Source organism: Plasmopara halstedii (genome assembly GCF_900000015.1).
Source record: "Plasmopara halstedii genome assembly, contig: Scaffold_474, whole genome shotgun sequence".
NCBI lineage: Eukaryota > Oomycota > Peronosporomycetes > Peronosporales > Peronosporaceae > Plasmopara > Plasmopara halstedii.
Window position 1 is genome coordinate 45336 of NW_020187394.1, and position 14523 is coordinate 59858.

The 14523-nt window shown below is 41.6% G+C and overlaps 7 protein-coding genes across 7 annotated transcripts; 4 read left to right on the top strand and 3 right to left on the bottom strand.

Moving 5' to 3' along the window:
* Nucleotides 1-26: 26 nt before the first annotated feature.
* PHALS_10495 lies at nucleotides 27-1415 on the bottom strand (the record flags this gene model as incomplete). The annotated part of the gene is made up of 4 exons (XM_024725929.1): nucleotides 27-576; nucleotides 637-759; nucleotides 821-867; nucleotides 921-1415. 4 exons carry the CDS (start codon nucleotides 1413-1415, stop codon nucleotides 27-29), a joined length of 1215 nt encoding a protein of 404 aa, XP_024576656.1.
* Nucleotides 1416-2227: 812 nt separating this feature from the next.
* Nucleotides 2228-3479, bottom strand: PHALS_10496 (CCT domain; the record flags this gene model as incomplete). Its single annotated transcript, XM_024725930.1, has 2 exons — nucleotides 2228-2973; nucleotides 3068-3479. 2 exons carry the CDS (start codon nucleotides 3477-3479, stop codon nucleotides 2228-2230), a joined length of 1158 nt encoding a protein of 385 aa, XP_024576657.1.
* Nucleotides 3480-6145: 2666 nt separating this feature from the next.
* PHALS_10497 (uncharacterized protein) lies at nucleotides 6146-6527 on the top strand (the record flags this gene model as incomplete). Its single annotated transcript, XM_024725931.1, has 3 exons — nucleotides 6146-6208; nucleotides 6317-6381; nucleotides 6443-6527. The coding sequence occupies 3 exons, from the start codon at nucleotides 6146-6148 to the stop codon at nucleotides 6525-6527; spliced, it is 213 nt and encodes a 70-aa protein (XP_024576658.1).
* Nucleotides 6528-6874: 347 nt separating this feature from the next.
* On the top strand, nucleotides 6875-7756 carry PHALS_10498 (e3 ubiquitin-protein ligase topors-like; the record flags this gene model as incomplete). The annotated part of the gene is made up of 1 exon (XM_024725932.1): nucleotides 6875-7756. One exon carries the CDS (start codon nucleotides 6875-6877, stop codon nucleotides 7754-7756), a length of 882 nt encoding a protein of 293 aa, XP_024576659.1.
* An 88-nt stretch (nucleotides 7757-7844) lies between these two features.
* Nucleotides 7845-8992, bottom strand: PHALS_10499 (aspartate carbamoyltransferase; the record flags this gene model as incomplete). The annotated part of the gene is made up of 4 exons (XM_024725933.1): nucleotides 7845-8075; nucleotides 8134-8700; nucleotides 8760-8835; nucleotides 8901-8992. 4 exons carry the CDS (start codon nucleotides 8990-8992, stop codon nucleotides 7845-7847), a joined length of 966 nt encoding a protein of 321 aa, XP_024576660.1.
* A 76-nt stretch (nucleotides 8993-9068) lies between these two features.
* On the top strand, nucleotides 9069-11108 carry PHALS_10500 (metalloprotease family; the record flags this gene model as incomplete). Its single annotated transcript, XM_024725934.1, has 1 exon — nucleotides 9069-11108. One exon carries the CDS (start codon nucleotides 9069-9071, stop codon nucleotides 11106-11108), a length of 2040 nt encoding a protein of 679 aa, XP_024576661.1.
* Nucleotides 11109-12633: 1525 nt separating this feature from the next.
* On the top strand, nucleotides 12634-13865 carry PHALS_10501 (deoxycytidylate deaminase; the record flags this gene model as incomplete). The annotated part of the gene is made up of 7 exons (XM_024725935.1): nucleotides 12634-13075; nucleotides 13140-13164; nucleotides 13224-13350; nucleotides 13410-13475; nucleotides 13532-13582; nucleotides 13649-13695; nucleotides 13757-13865. The coding sequence occupies 7 exons, from the start codon at nucleotides 12634-12636 to the stop codon at nucleotides 13863-13865; spliced, it is 867 nt and encodes a 288-aa protein (XP_024576662.1).
* Between the last annotated feature and the right edge of the window lie 658 nt (nucleotides 13866-14523).

The window sequence follows — 14523 nt, forward strand, 5'->3', positions numbered from 1 at the left end:
TCTTGAGTCATTTGATGCTATTTTGTTTACAAAGAAGGTGGCTGGCCATGTTGAGAGCGACTAGTACGATACTGCGCAATTTCAGAAGCAACCTGATCAACATGTCCGAGTACAGGAGACGTGCTTCGCATTCGCGGTACACGCATCGAGACACCATCAATGACTGGAAATCGATCTGCAAATGACGGTGTACGTGGTGTTTTTAAAAGCGTCTGCAACACGGCGTCACGTCGACTTGGATTTTCATGGAGATGCCGAAATTTATTAAATATTTTCATGGCATATCGTGCATCAATAACTGGATTATGATCCGCCTCTTGTATGTCGTGTCCTAGCAAATATTTAGCCACATGTCGTAGTGAAAAGTATCGATAGCGTACGACACCATTTGTAGCTTGCACTGGAAGTCGAAACAAATCGGCTACGTCAAATTCGTCCTTGTAATCCATTGGTTTTTGTAGCGTGAGCCATTCTAGATCTTTCTTTATCGATTGTCCTATGATCACACTCTCTACAGGCAAAATTCTTTTCAATCCAATCAAAGCTTCTTTTAATTCTGGTGCATCTTTCAAATTGCTGACAAAAAAAAGTGAGTTAAAATCGATTCCTTTTGTTGGGCTTATAGCCTGAACTCACCTTTTAGTAATGCCTGTAAGCTGTGTGAGGTAGCTAACAATTGGTTTTGTAGGTTTCACGTATTGATCAAAAACCACCTTTTCATCTTCATCCACCATAGCAATTCGCGCTACATCACGGTCACTAAAGTAGAACACTCACCTTAATATCATTCTTTTCAGAAAATTACAGCATGACCACGCACTCCGTGCCATTACCCGTGGCAACACATTCAACATCTATTGCAAAAAACTAAAGATTCGTAAATATATGTTGAAAAAAGATCCCATTTTTATTTTACTTACCGGTCCTTCAATGTCCCTTGTAAAGACTGGTAAAATTTCACTAATCGTCTCCTTTTTTTGCGGGTTTGCTTGTATATGCAATTTCCTTTTATTGGGATTCGTGACTATAATAGAAGACACATGTCTATGATGTGATCGAATCGTAGGTCCTGGACGGTCATAAAAGACAGGGTCAGTAACGCCAGCCATGGGCTGCAGTGAAGACACTGCCAGCTCATCGCGCGTAACACGCTCGAGCGCTTTCAAATTGTCGCTTTTCACTATCACGTGAGCAAATGGACAGTTGCTGCCGTTGCGACAGCCGCTATCAGCCGTGAAAAAGTGACATGTTTGTGGCTGATTGGACGTCGGGATGGTACCATTGACGTACGGATTCGCAAGACTGAGCGAGACGTCATTTGAATGCACTTCATGATCGTGACGAAATGTACACGATGATCCACGAAAACAGCCTTGAGGCGATTGAAAGAAGCGGCACGCGGTGGTACTGCTCATCGCGACGCGACTGTCTGCGTACTCTGTGCTTGCTTTTTTTTGAAACAATGCAGATTGGATGAAATTGCGATAAATATGTGCATCAACAATAAAATATTATTGACCAATCACAGTACCTATAAAACAAAATATTGACAAACATTGAAATATTGCATTTGACAGGTCGTACTAAATCGAGTCAGTTCAGAAATGATACATCTTATCTACCTTGACTCAAATCGTGTAAGTATTCGATCTCTTCACTTGGACATCATATAATTTTTATGCTGTCATTGCAATACCAAAGCAAGGCAAAGTGAATGGTAATGATGTTGATGTCAAGCACGATAATGTAGCAATATGTTGTTGACAACCTTTTTGATAGCGCCTTTCCCTATGCGTAATCAGCTTTGACGTGTCGCATTTTCAAGTGCCGCATCTCAGAGTCAAAAGACCTGTTAGAAATAATAAACCATAAGATTAGAAAACGTCAGATTTCCTTTTACAGTAGCTGCATTCCCTCTGTATAAAGCGACTCGCTCTAAGAAAAAGCGGCTCTTTCCATGAGTCTAAACAGTCCAGCTATCCTATCTGAGGCTTCCGATCAGCGTGTGCTCTTAAGCTTTGCGCTTTGGCATTCCGGCTCGCTATCTCAAAATGCATTCAGTCGACGTTAAGTGCCGAGCTGCGAGGTGTATTTCACCTCTGCGCTTTCTTTTTATATTTCTTCCATTTCGCAATCTATAGATCTAAGCCACATTGCGTTACAACTCCCCTTTGTCTACACTATCATATCATACTTAATCTCGCTTCCACTGTAGTGGTTATGGCCCTCATACACTTGCAATTATTCGTGCGAAACTCAACGATGTTGCACTAGAAGACGTTGGCTTGGGCACTGAAGCTGCAGGTGTCTGCGGAGTGAGCAAAGGTGTGGCTACTCGAGGCACTTGAACCTTCGCTGCAGGTACCATTGCCGGCGAAAGTATCGAGTTTGTTGGTGATTTTGGAGATGCATAACCAGCCATCGAATCCAATGGCGTAGCACTACAAGATGCTACGTTAGTCTCCGCACTAGCATTTTCATGCACCCGCACAAAACGGCCTTTAATACGCGGACGGTCGTCCGCTAATTTCTTTCTGCAGTCATACTTGATACTTTTCTTCCATGTGCGATTTTTGCGCTTTTCATGGAATTTCTGAAGACGTAATTTGCGCGCTTTTGGGCTGTACGAACCAATCTTCTTCTCTGTCGGATTCGAAAGAGTCGTATGCGTTCTAATGTCAAGAACGCTGAGAAGAGAAGTCACTGAATTGTTGGCTGCATTTACGTGAGTCTGTTCCATACGCAACTCTTCAGTCGCAGATGACTCGGGTCCACTCGAGGTATTTGCTGACTCTGTTGTCTTTGAAGACACAGTCTGCTCTGGCTCCAAGTGTTTATTCGAAAAGATACTAGTGCGTTTCTTGCTCGTGGTACTTGTTGGTGACGGAATCTTGAAATTCATCGTGTCAAAGCTCATAAGAAGCGTTTCTGCATCCTTCGTGCTAATTGGCTCTGAAAAGATGTAGACTGGATCTACTATAGATGCAATGAATGCAGCAAGCATGAGCACAAGTCACCTGACCAAGCGTTGCAATGCAACCAAGAAGAAAGAAGCATAGAAACTAACCAAAAATAGACGACATCTCTGCAGGATCTTCCAACGTTAAGCTGCCGCGAAGAAACGATGGACCAAAGCTAAAGTCATTGACGTCATCAGTTGTGACGTGTTCCGGTGGTAGCGTGTCCATACTCAGCGCTAGATCCATTTCGTCGTGTGCCACCCAGTCAATGTCTTGACTTAAACGGTCGTCAAAGTCCATGGTACGTAGATAATCATCACTGATCCAACCGTCCAAACAAGGCTCTGATTCGCTCTTTTGCATATCGTCTAAGCGCGCTACCTTGACTTCAGTAGTAGCTAAAACACTTCCAGAGTGCGAGCGCTTAGTACGCTGTCCAGCAGCACTCACGAGTTTTTCCTGCGGTGACAAACAGATTGTAGACTTGCTTTCTTCGCTAGGACTTGAAAATCCCTCCATTTTGCGATCTTTAAAGACACTCGTGACAGGAACGACTAGTCCCGTAGTAGCCGGAACAAATGAATAAATTGACGAATTATGGTTCGACACTAAGGTATAACACGGTACACTCGTCAAGCTACTGCTTGAAAAAGATCGCAAACTAAAAGCTTTAATAAGTGAATGAAAGAACGATGGAAGATCGTCAGGCAGTGGACGAAGCCGAGCTTCGATCACGCTCAACTAGTTCTTTGCCCACAGAGGAATCTAAAATGAAAATCTGTATGGGAGCTCGTAAAAAAAGCACATCTTTAGAAAGGAAGGCAAGAGAACGGATATAGTGTCAATATTTGCTTGCTAATTGGTTGAAACCATCAACGAAAGAGCCGATTGGCTAGAATAAAAATCATGTAAGTTCCACCACGATCGGACGAATTTTGAATCAAAGTTTGGATTTAAGTCAAATGGTTGCGCTTGAAATTTTGCGTAGAGGTATATCATGACTCAAACACTAGATATGTCTATTCTAGGATAGACTGAGTGTTATCTATTGAGTCGAATGGAGAAATGATAATTTGTATCGATGAAAAACTCATAATTATTGTGATTTTTTGAAAACAATAATTGCTTGAACTGAGGTAGGTAGGCTGGCTCTTCCGATAGGCGTATTGTGAGCTCACAGCAATTGTATTGATAGTAATCTAATTTGTTCATTTTCAATAGAAACTTTTAAACAACTTTTTCAACAATCATCGATTTAGCTTCTCAATGAAACTTATCTATTACAATATTATAAGTCACTTTATAAATCACAATGAATTTTTTGAGCATGACTTTCACAGTTATAACTCAAATTTTTTTGACGGTATGCATATATTATCTGAATCATGTCTTTATAGTCTCCTTACACAAGAAAAGGAGGACTAAATTTAATCAATAGTAACGTCAAATCGAGCTCCAAAGTTGCAGTTAAGCAAAGCATTGCAAACTGACGACAATTTCTTCAACTGCCTCCTACCCAGCGCTGCTACTTGTTGCTCAAAACGAAATACATTAAGAGTAAGTACAGATAGCAATCAGCAGGTACTTTAATATATTGAATGCATTTACCGAGCAATATATTTACAAAACAAGGTTATTTTGTCAAGCGTAAATTACTATTTTCAAACATTTCACAATTCTCATGGTCGGATATAAAAATAATAATAAACATACCACGGATGGACAAACTGCATAGAGCACAAGAGCGGGTTCTATGGTCATACAATAATGCCTTTACTTAATGTACTGTGTGTTGCCCGATCAATTTTTCGCCTGGCTCTATACACATAGCCCGCTCCTACATTGAGTCTCGGCGGCCGAACAGCGTGGTATTGTACACTGGGCTTACGCTGTGTACAGAGAAGCAGCGCTCAGTTTTGTTTTCAAGCAATGTCAAGATATTTGTTGCTGATTATTAAGACACTATAGCATCTGAGGCCGTGAGGCATTTATGATCCTGAAGCACATAATGTATTGACTTTTTTGTGAAATACCTTATGATAATTCGCGCATATGTGCTATATTAAATAGGGTTAGGGTAGCTATTTTGTTAAAGAGTCATTGATGCAAAACCCTTTTTTACACTCTAATTTGTGTCAGTGCTGCATATGAAAGATGAGTGGTCAAGGTCCTCTTTTCAATCTCGTGAAAAACTTTACCTATAAAATTGTCTGCAGACAATTTATACATATAAAGTATAGGACTGCGGCAGCGTCACAATATTCGCTTCTACGTATCAAATTGTCCCCATACCAAGTGAAAACATCATTGAGCTCATCGCATTATGTTTGCAAGTACATATTTGATTATAAATTTTAGCCATATACCGCGAAAACCTCGATTGGGAGCTTAATACAAAGCTTGGCAATCATAAGCTTTGGAAGGCGCAACAAACAGCAGGTTGCGCTAATATTTCGGTACTTGAGCCAATATTTTGACGCTGTCAAAACAACTTTGTCGATTATTCGAAAATTCAAGCTTCACAATTATACGGCTTCTCGCTTCATGAGTAACTCTTCCACGCTCGGCAAATGTGCGGCAGAGCTGCCTTCGTCTACGTCTTCAAAATGTTCATTTTCCCATCTTTGGCTTCGCTTAGATTGTCCATTCAATAATGTCATTCTCACGAGTTGCTAGCTGAGAACGGTTCGACTTACCCGCATACGATCGTAGATTGCAGCGTCAATCTGACAACAACTCATACGCTTCCAATGAACCTCCTTTTTCTATAAAATTGCAGATAGTAATGTATCATTGTTTATATGTTCCGTCTTTCATTTAATTGTCACCAGTAGTCGATCAACTCTAGAAATAGTACAGCCAAAGATTTTAAATGATCCACAATACACATTGTTTGCTGGTAATTATCTGCAAGAATTTAGTAGCAAACTCAGCCTACCTTGAGCGATTGATATATTTGTATATTGTTTATCAATCTCAATATATATATTGTTTGGAAGGTATCAGCCTATAAATATACTGTCACAAAACAATCGTCCATCAGAGTGATGCGTTGATTACTCGACAAGCTGTCATCCTTAGGGACAGTGCTATAATGGAAAAGCCCAGATGTTTCAATCGTGACACAGCAGAAGCATACTAACAAGCGCAAGAACGATCAACCTGCAAGCACTATACAACGTCGAATGAGTCGGCCAACAAGTATGTCTGAAAACGCAAAGACTTGCGCTAAGTATATGAGAGATAAAGTATGCTCCTCGATATTAATTGTCATTATATTTAATAGCATCAAGAATTCTTGAAGGTTTGTCTTGTGTGATCTTTGTATTGACGTTCACTCGTTTTCGTTCTTGTAGGTGAAGCGGTATGTCTTACCGATTGGTTCAACTGGATTGTTGCATATGCGGTTGCGGATAATGAAGTATGTTGTTCTTTAATAAAAAGCAAATGATTTACTGTTTTTTTTTACAATTTGATTACAGAAGTTTCAGCATCAGAGGATACGGAGGATCTGAAGTGAATGATTTTGCCCCAAAAGATGATAAGATCGATATGATTACGTTCTGATGTAGATCAAAAAGGGTTCAGACACTAAATACTTTCTACCCAAAAGATAGGGAGGCTATGTTAGCGATGCAGAAGATTGATTTATAAATTCTTACTCGCAGAAACATAACCAAATTGATGAACTGTTCCCATTTTCATTTTAAATATCGCATAGAATAATGTAACGGCACAATGTACGAGTAAATAAATATCAAAACTATTAATCGACTACTATTTTCTGCTGGTAATTTCCACTTTAGCAAGGTTGCGGTATATATTGATAAATTCAGAGCGCAATTTTAATATATATAACATCTATAGAATAATTATTTCTCCATAGATATGCTCTCTATTCACTAATACTGATAATGTCGCTAGGAAACCGAGAGGATTCCGAAGCGGCCGCCCAAGATGAAGGCGATTGGGTTTCTCGGAACGACAGCACCTCCGTGTTGACGTCAGCAGATTCGCAGGTCAATTTGCTTTCTTCCACTTCATCAAATGGACTCGTGAACCTTATAAAAGACGACGAGGAGACCAGCGCCATTGACTTGGCCGTGCTTGGTGATACGTGCTCCATCTGTCTGCAAACATTAGTGGATCCTGTAATGCTTACAACCTGCTATCATGTCTACTGTCTTGAGTGTCTCAGCACCTGGGCACACAGTTTGGCACTACATGGTGTAGTACGGCCAACGTGTCCACTGTGTAAGAATCCGTTCGAGGACGTGTACGCTAATGTGCGAAGTGAAACAGATTTTGAGCTCCTTCGCTTCCAAGGACGACGCATACATAATCATGGAAGAGAAAAGAGGCAGAATAATTATGTTACTAGCCGGGAGAGACGCCGTTCACTTGTCTACCGACGTCATATGCGACTTGCTCGAGTAGCTGGAAACCAGGTTGAAGATTTGCTCACTTTTCCAAAAATGCATAAAGTTCAAGGAGAGTACGAAGCGTGGATTGAAACCGAGTTGAGAGCTTGTATTGGACGGGATATAGAACTGACGGTACTGTTGGCAATCATCCAATGCTGTTTAAATACAATTACGCAATGTGGACCCGCGAAATGCTATGATGAGCTCCAGCAAGCTCTCACGCCGTTTTTATACGAAGATGCCGGTCTATTTGTGAGAGAATTGGCATTTTTTCTCGGCTCGCGACTGAATGTAGATGCATATGACGCTGCTGTTGAGTATTGTTGTGAAAATGCAGCAGAGTGCGAGAATACACTGTGCGCTGGAAGCTAAGGGATTATATTGTTAAGCGAATTTAAAGCATTATGAACTTAATGAATAGCGTCATATTGTACGCAATCTCTGTCCTGCTGCGACCAGATCATGCCTTACCCAACACAAGAGCGAGCAACGCCATTCGTACGTACATGCCATTTTCCATTTGACGAAAGTAAGCGGCACGTGGATCCTTGTCGACTTCTTCGGCAATTTCACCAACACGCGGCAGCGGATGCATTATAATCATTTCAGATTTGGCATCTTTGATCACATCAAGCGTGATACGAAAGCTGTCTTTGACAGCAATATAGTCCTCTTCGTCATCAAATCGTTCCTAGTACAAATTATATGAGCAGTGAAACTCAGTCAGGTATACACGTGATTCGTCAAACCTTTTGCACGCGCGTGACGTAGAGTACATCCGTCTCGTGGATGACCGAATCAAGGTCAGTGGTTTCATTCTGCTTAATGCATTGGCTCTGCAGCTCGTCGTACACGTAGCGCGGCATTTTTAAACTTTCAGGCGACACATAGTTAAACTTTGGTCCGTACATAGCTAGCAGCTTGGACAACGAGTGCACAGTACGACCATTTTTAAGGTCGCCGACCATGGTGATGACCTTGCCTTTAAGACTTTCTAGATCGCCAAATTCGCTATAAATTGTATACAAATCTAGCAAAGCTTGGGTCGGATGTTCACCCACACCGTCACCAGCATTAAGCACCGGTTTCTTTGTCGCTTCAGCGGCTATCAAAGCACTGCCCTTGACTGGATGTCGAAGCACAACGACGTCGGCATAGCACTCAAGACATCGAATAGTATCGTGCAATGTCTCGCCTTTTTGACTGCTAGATGAACTCTCATTAACGCATACTACACGACCGCCAAGCCGCAGCATTGCTGCTTGAAATGAGCTGCTCGTACGCGTGGACGGCTCCATAAACACATTCGCCAGAAGCTACAGCCATCAATTCGGTTTCAAATTGCTCAAAAATGCGATGCAATTACTGCACATACCTTTCCATTAAGTAAATCATTTGCGCCTTGCGTCTTGACCATCGTTTTCATCTCATCGGCTACGCTCAGTACGCGCCTATTTTTTTAAGAAACTGTTCGAGTGAAAATGGTCAAGAAATAATGCACTGAAATCATACGCACTGCGCGCTATCTTTGCCAAATTGTACTACTGATAAAATGCTCTCGCCTTCCCAAGCACCTACTGCTGTCTTGCCGTCTAACTTGTGCGCCATCGCCTCGAGCTTCTGTTTAAATGTACGTCACTGGTCGAAAAAGCCGTTATTAACGATAATAAAGCACATAGTCGTTATGACTGATCATGACCAGCAGGATGATGGTGACAATGAGCCTAAGAAGGGAAAACAAGGATCAGGTAAACGCTTTAACGATCGCCAGCGTGTGGAAATCATTCAAATGGCAGAAAATAGCAAAATCTCCAAGCGACAGCTCGCTGATAAGTTTGGTGTAAGTGAAGCAGCCATTCGAAAGTTATTGCGAAAGAAGGAGGATTTTCTACAACGATACTATGACACACCAGAAGATATTCGTGATCAGCGTCTGCGTGGAAAGAGTACACGTCTTGTTGCTCCTGATTTCGATAGTAGCTCTTCGTTACATGCTGGTGTGACGACACCTACAAAAAGCTCTTCAGATGATGTTGAGACGAAGAACGCGTATTTAGTCGAGGATTCATGGAAAGAAGGATTGCATACTTTGCTGACGCAAGTCATGCCTTTCCTTAAGAAATTTGTACAGAGCTCGAGTTCAAGTAACCATGCAGTTAAAGAGGAAGTTGGTAATATGGTTGGTGTTGACGAAGTAGATTGGATCGGCTTCTCACGCGTATTGTGCGATATTCGTCGTGGCTTCCACAGGTATCCAGAGACGGGATACCAAGAAGTTTGTACTCAAGCATTTATCAAACGATTTTGTGAGCAAGCACTGCATATTCCAGGTAGCAATATTCGTGAGATGGCATCTACAGGTTTAATTGTAGATGTCTGTCATGATAATGCTACTATCTGTACCTTGGAGAAGCTGAACTTGCCAGTAATAGCCTTTCGTGCAGACATGGACGCACTTCCAATTGAAGAGCTGAACGATCACTTGCCGTACTGCTCAACGCAAAAAGGTGGACGCAGAGAGCTTCGTAAGCGTAAAAAGCGGAAGGGATCAGATCCTAAACTGTTCGTTTCAAAACAAACGCACGAAAAAGACCAGGACGTGGCTTCAAATAGCAATGACAGTGCTACCTCACAATTGGATCATGCAAGCATTGATGTGAGTGTCGAGGCTTCAGCCGCGAATCAACTACCTGCTTTATCAAATAAGACAATTGCAACAGATGAAGAAGCAGATGGCGATGATACCGAATTTCAAATTTCAACTGCTGCAGCACACATGTGTGGTCATGACGGTCACATGACCATGGTACTTGGACTTTGTGCGATGGTCGTACACAAAGCTCATTATCTTCCACAAGATACTTTCGTTCGATTTATATTCCAACCGGCTGAAGAAGGTCCAGGTGGAGCGATGAAGATGATTGAAGAAGGTGCACTGGTCGATGTGGATGAAGTCTACGGATGCCATAATGCACCGTTTCCATTGTATAGCATTCACGTTCGTCCTGGTGCTGTGATGGCCCACGAAGTCGAGTTTTCAATCGATATTAATGGTATTGGAGGCCACGGATCTGCACCACACCAGTGCGTCGATCCCATTCTAACAGGCTCAGCAGTAGTCCAAGCACTTCAATCTGTCGTGAGCCGCTCGCTGTCACCGACGGACACTGCTGTTGTGTCAGTCACACAGTTTCGTGGAGGTGATACGAACAATGTGATTCCATCCCACGTGTTTCTTGGTGGAACCATTCGTGACTTTGATCTTCAAGTAGCCGAGAAAGTCAAAGATCGTGTGGCTAAGTTGGTCCATTCTACTTGTGCAGCGTACGGTGCAATGGCAAACGTGCATTTTTTGGATGGCTATGCTCCTGTTATCAATTCTCAAATTGAAACGCGTCAAGTGCAGCAGATTGCAATGGATTTAGGGTTGTATGCGAGCGAGGAAGGTCTGCCTCTCATGGCAGCTGAAGACTTCTCGTACTTTTTGCAGGAGCGTAAAGGCTGTTTCTTCTTTGTAGGTACTAAGGAAGATGGGGATCTCGAGACATTACGTGCACTACATTCGAATCGCTATGACTTTAACGATAAGGCCATTCCTATTGGCATTCGTTTATTCATGGGTATTCTAAACTCTCGCACCAAGTGTGAGTTATACAGTCTTGAGGAGATGGAAGCTTTTCAAGTGGCGATGGAACGTATTTTGATTAATACAACATTGGTATAGTTGAGAAAGAGTTTTGGTCTTGAGTCTTGGTCCGAGGACTGCTTGTCCTTACGATTACGATTCAAAAAGTAGTGTTTTTTAATACATCATGATGAATGTTCTCATCTCATAGGCAGATTTAATAAACTTACTATGAGCAGTTCTTCCAGACGTGTTCCAGAGTATTCGGCTAAAGGCTAGAACTAACAATAAGCTAATTGTTTATAATGGCAGCGTGCATGAGCCAAAAGCGCACGACGTACAAACCACACGAAGCGCAAAGCATGTAAGTTAACATCTATTCAATTCATGCCATTTCCAGGACAATCACCAACTAGGCCGATGAAGGAATGAAGTCGATCATGCCTGATTAGATGATCCCCGGTGATCAAGCAGTTGTCTTCAAAGCGACCTCAATCTATGAAATTGCACGAGTTTATGGCTGCTCACAAGCAATCAAAAATCTTAGCCTTCCACCGCAGCTTGTTATGCTTAATAGGACAGAAAATTTACTTACATCGTCGACCGCTGCGCAACACGGCATCCGGATAAAAGCAGTATAGAGTGAATATCTCAGGTAGCTCAAAACTGTTAAAAACACCCACTTTGTTCTTTACGAGAGCGTTCTTGAGCTCGTAAAGATTTAAGTACAAGGTTTACTGTTCTCTACCAAATCAAGTCTTTTCACAGACACCACATTATGGAAGGGCTTGAATTCTCATCGTGGTTATGCATGAACACGCGAGTATTGAACGTGTTGAAACGGCAAGTCATAATTTAAAAAGCAAGCTCACTTATCTGTTCCAACAGCAGTTTCAAACTTCATTTTAAATCAACAAAGATCTTGAACATAACGATGCAATTTGCTTCAGTTTCCATCAAAATCACAACAATAAGCAGCGAAGGTGTTTCGGACAGCGTCTGTCTTCATCTCCTTTAAATCATGGTTGCGTTCAATGCTTAAGATTTTTGATTTGTGATGAACGAACTGCTTCGACACTGCAGTATAGTAAACGTAGTTCTGCAGGGTGATTCTAATCAACCAGGCCCGAGATCCTCTCACTTAGACGTTCACTTATTCTGCTTTCTTTACATTCTGACTATACGCAGTTGAATACATGGTTCTTTCTCTTCTCGGTGATTTGGAAAGGATCCAAGTCAAGATGGATGCTTGAGCTATGTTTCGAATTATTGGAATGCTGTGTCTTTCGTGATTTTTGCATAAGATGTTTGATAAAAAAACTGACGTTTGATATGTACTGAAAAATAGCAATATTCTCTTCTAAAAACGCATTCAAGAGTATTCCATTGTAATACAAGCCCATACCATGAAATGATACTGACAAGATTATTATATATCAGAAAAAATCGTATCTCTCGACAATCTCTTCAAAAACAAATACACGATCTCAAAGTTACCTTAGATCTCGTTTCTACGCTCATTTGAACAATAGGACTATTTATGGTGCAATTTCCTATTTTCCGGATAATCAACATTGTATACTCCTTATGTCGTACACAGAGCAAAAAGCAATTTGTTGCCGCCATGGTCGATCAGAAGCTTAGCGGCCGACAAATGATGGAGCTCTTTTATACTGAAGTCGACCAAGCTTTATCGATTGAGGAGAAGGCAAATGCTCCCTCTCTTTTCCGTTGCAAGTGTGGTACAACACGTTCACAACGTCTTAAGAGCGGATATACGAATTTGGTGCAACATGTGATGTTCAAACACAAAGACTGGGTGGTAGCTGCCTCACGTGGCATCTATCCGACATCGATATTGACTTCATCACATTCTGAAAAGCTTAAACGTAAGAGAAACGCGACTTTAAAAGTTGCTCAGAGCAGTGAGAAAAAGCCAAAGACGCTTAATAAGGTGAAGACATTGCAATCGACTACATCAACAGTCATACAAAAACGTTCAAATTATCTTTCATGGGAGGATTATTTTATGAGTGTCGCTTTTCTCAGTGCTATGCGTTCGAAAGGTTGGTATACTTTTAGTACATTGAAAGTTGGAGGTGAGCGTGTAATTATTGTGTGCTTTGATAGATCCGTCAACCCAAGTTGGAGCATGGTATTGAAACTTTGAGGATGGATTTTGGAGTTATGATCTCATTTAGGTTTTGATTTTAGCATTGTGAGTTCCGAACGAAAGATTGTTGGAATTGGCTACAATGGATTCCCAAATGGCTGTGGTGACGATGATTTACCGTGGGCACGTGAGAGTCAAACTAATTCACATCTTGATACTAAGTATCCGGTGAGAAAAATTGCGATATGTTAAACAATTGATTATGGGCTGACTAGACTTTGGGTTAGTATGTTTGTCATGCAGAGATGAATGCTATTCTGAATAAAAATTCGACTGACGTAAAGGGATGCACGGTAACTAGTTAACAACATGTTTGAAAATGAAGCCTTACATTGATCTATTTGGATAGATATACGTGGCACTTTTTCCTTGTAATGAATGTGCCAAGCTTATCATTCAGGTTGAGTATTGGGACGAAAACACGACTATACTAAGCAACTGACTCATTTGTCTTCCGTACATTCAGAGTGGCATCTCGCGCGTTATTTACTGTTCTGATAAGTACAACAGCGAGTACGTGCAACGTCAAAAGTTTGAAATATGAATCGCTAACGCATTTGAGCTTTATCTACAGCTGGAAGTTCGTGGCTTCACGTCGGCTCTTTGACATGGCCGGTGTGCAATATATGCAGCACAAGCTTGAGCTCTCGAAGGTCGTGATCGATTTTACTTCCGTCATATGAGTGAAACATTTGTGTGTTGGGACAGTCGCCATTAAGCGGCATGATGTCGTTTTGACTAAGTCATGCGTATGAAATCTAAATGCTAGTATTATAAGCAAAAACACTTTTGACTTTAATTAAGTATTAGATGCGATTGAGAATCAAAATTTTAGCAGATCAAGAGTTTTCCGCTAGAATTTGAAAGTTAAGTGCGTGTGGAGCGCTGTGGGTACGCATGGTGTGATCTTACCCAACTCAGATTTGTGCTGCGAGAACAAAAATGAGGAGTCTGTTCTTTCGAAAGGAAGGCGCTGTGTTGCACCTGGTAGCACTTGTTCTTCCCCATATTCGCTGAAGAAGCCGAGATATATCTCAGCAATTGGTAATAATCGTCGACCAAGTCGAGTAAGCTGTACTTTTTACAGCCAACCAAATTGTTCTGGAGAAACATTCTTTCGAGGAATCGGCGTCTGGATGCAACGTTCAGCTTATTGTAAGTGTGAACGATATGCCACTTGCCGTTCGGCTTCCGGACACAAAATATGAGTGTCGAATGGTGAGACTTATTATCACGCACTTATGCTTCGTACGAAAAACGCCGTCAGTGACGTCACACTGCTTCTTGGGCAGGGACCATTGGCGTGTTACGCAGTATTTGGTTCCCGGAACCAGGTCAATC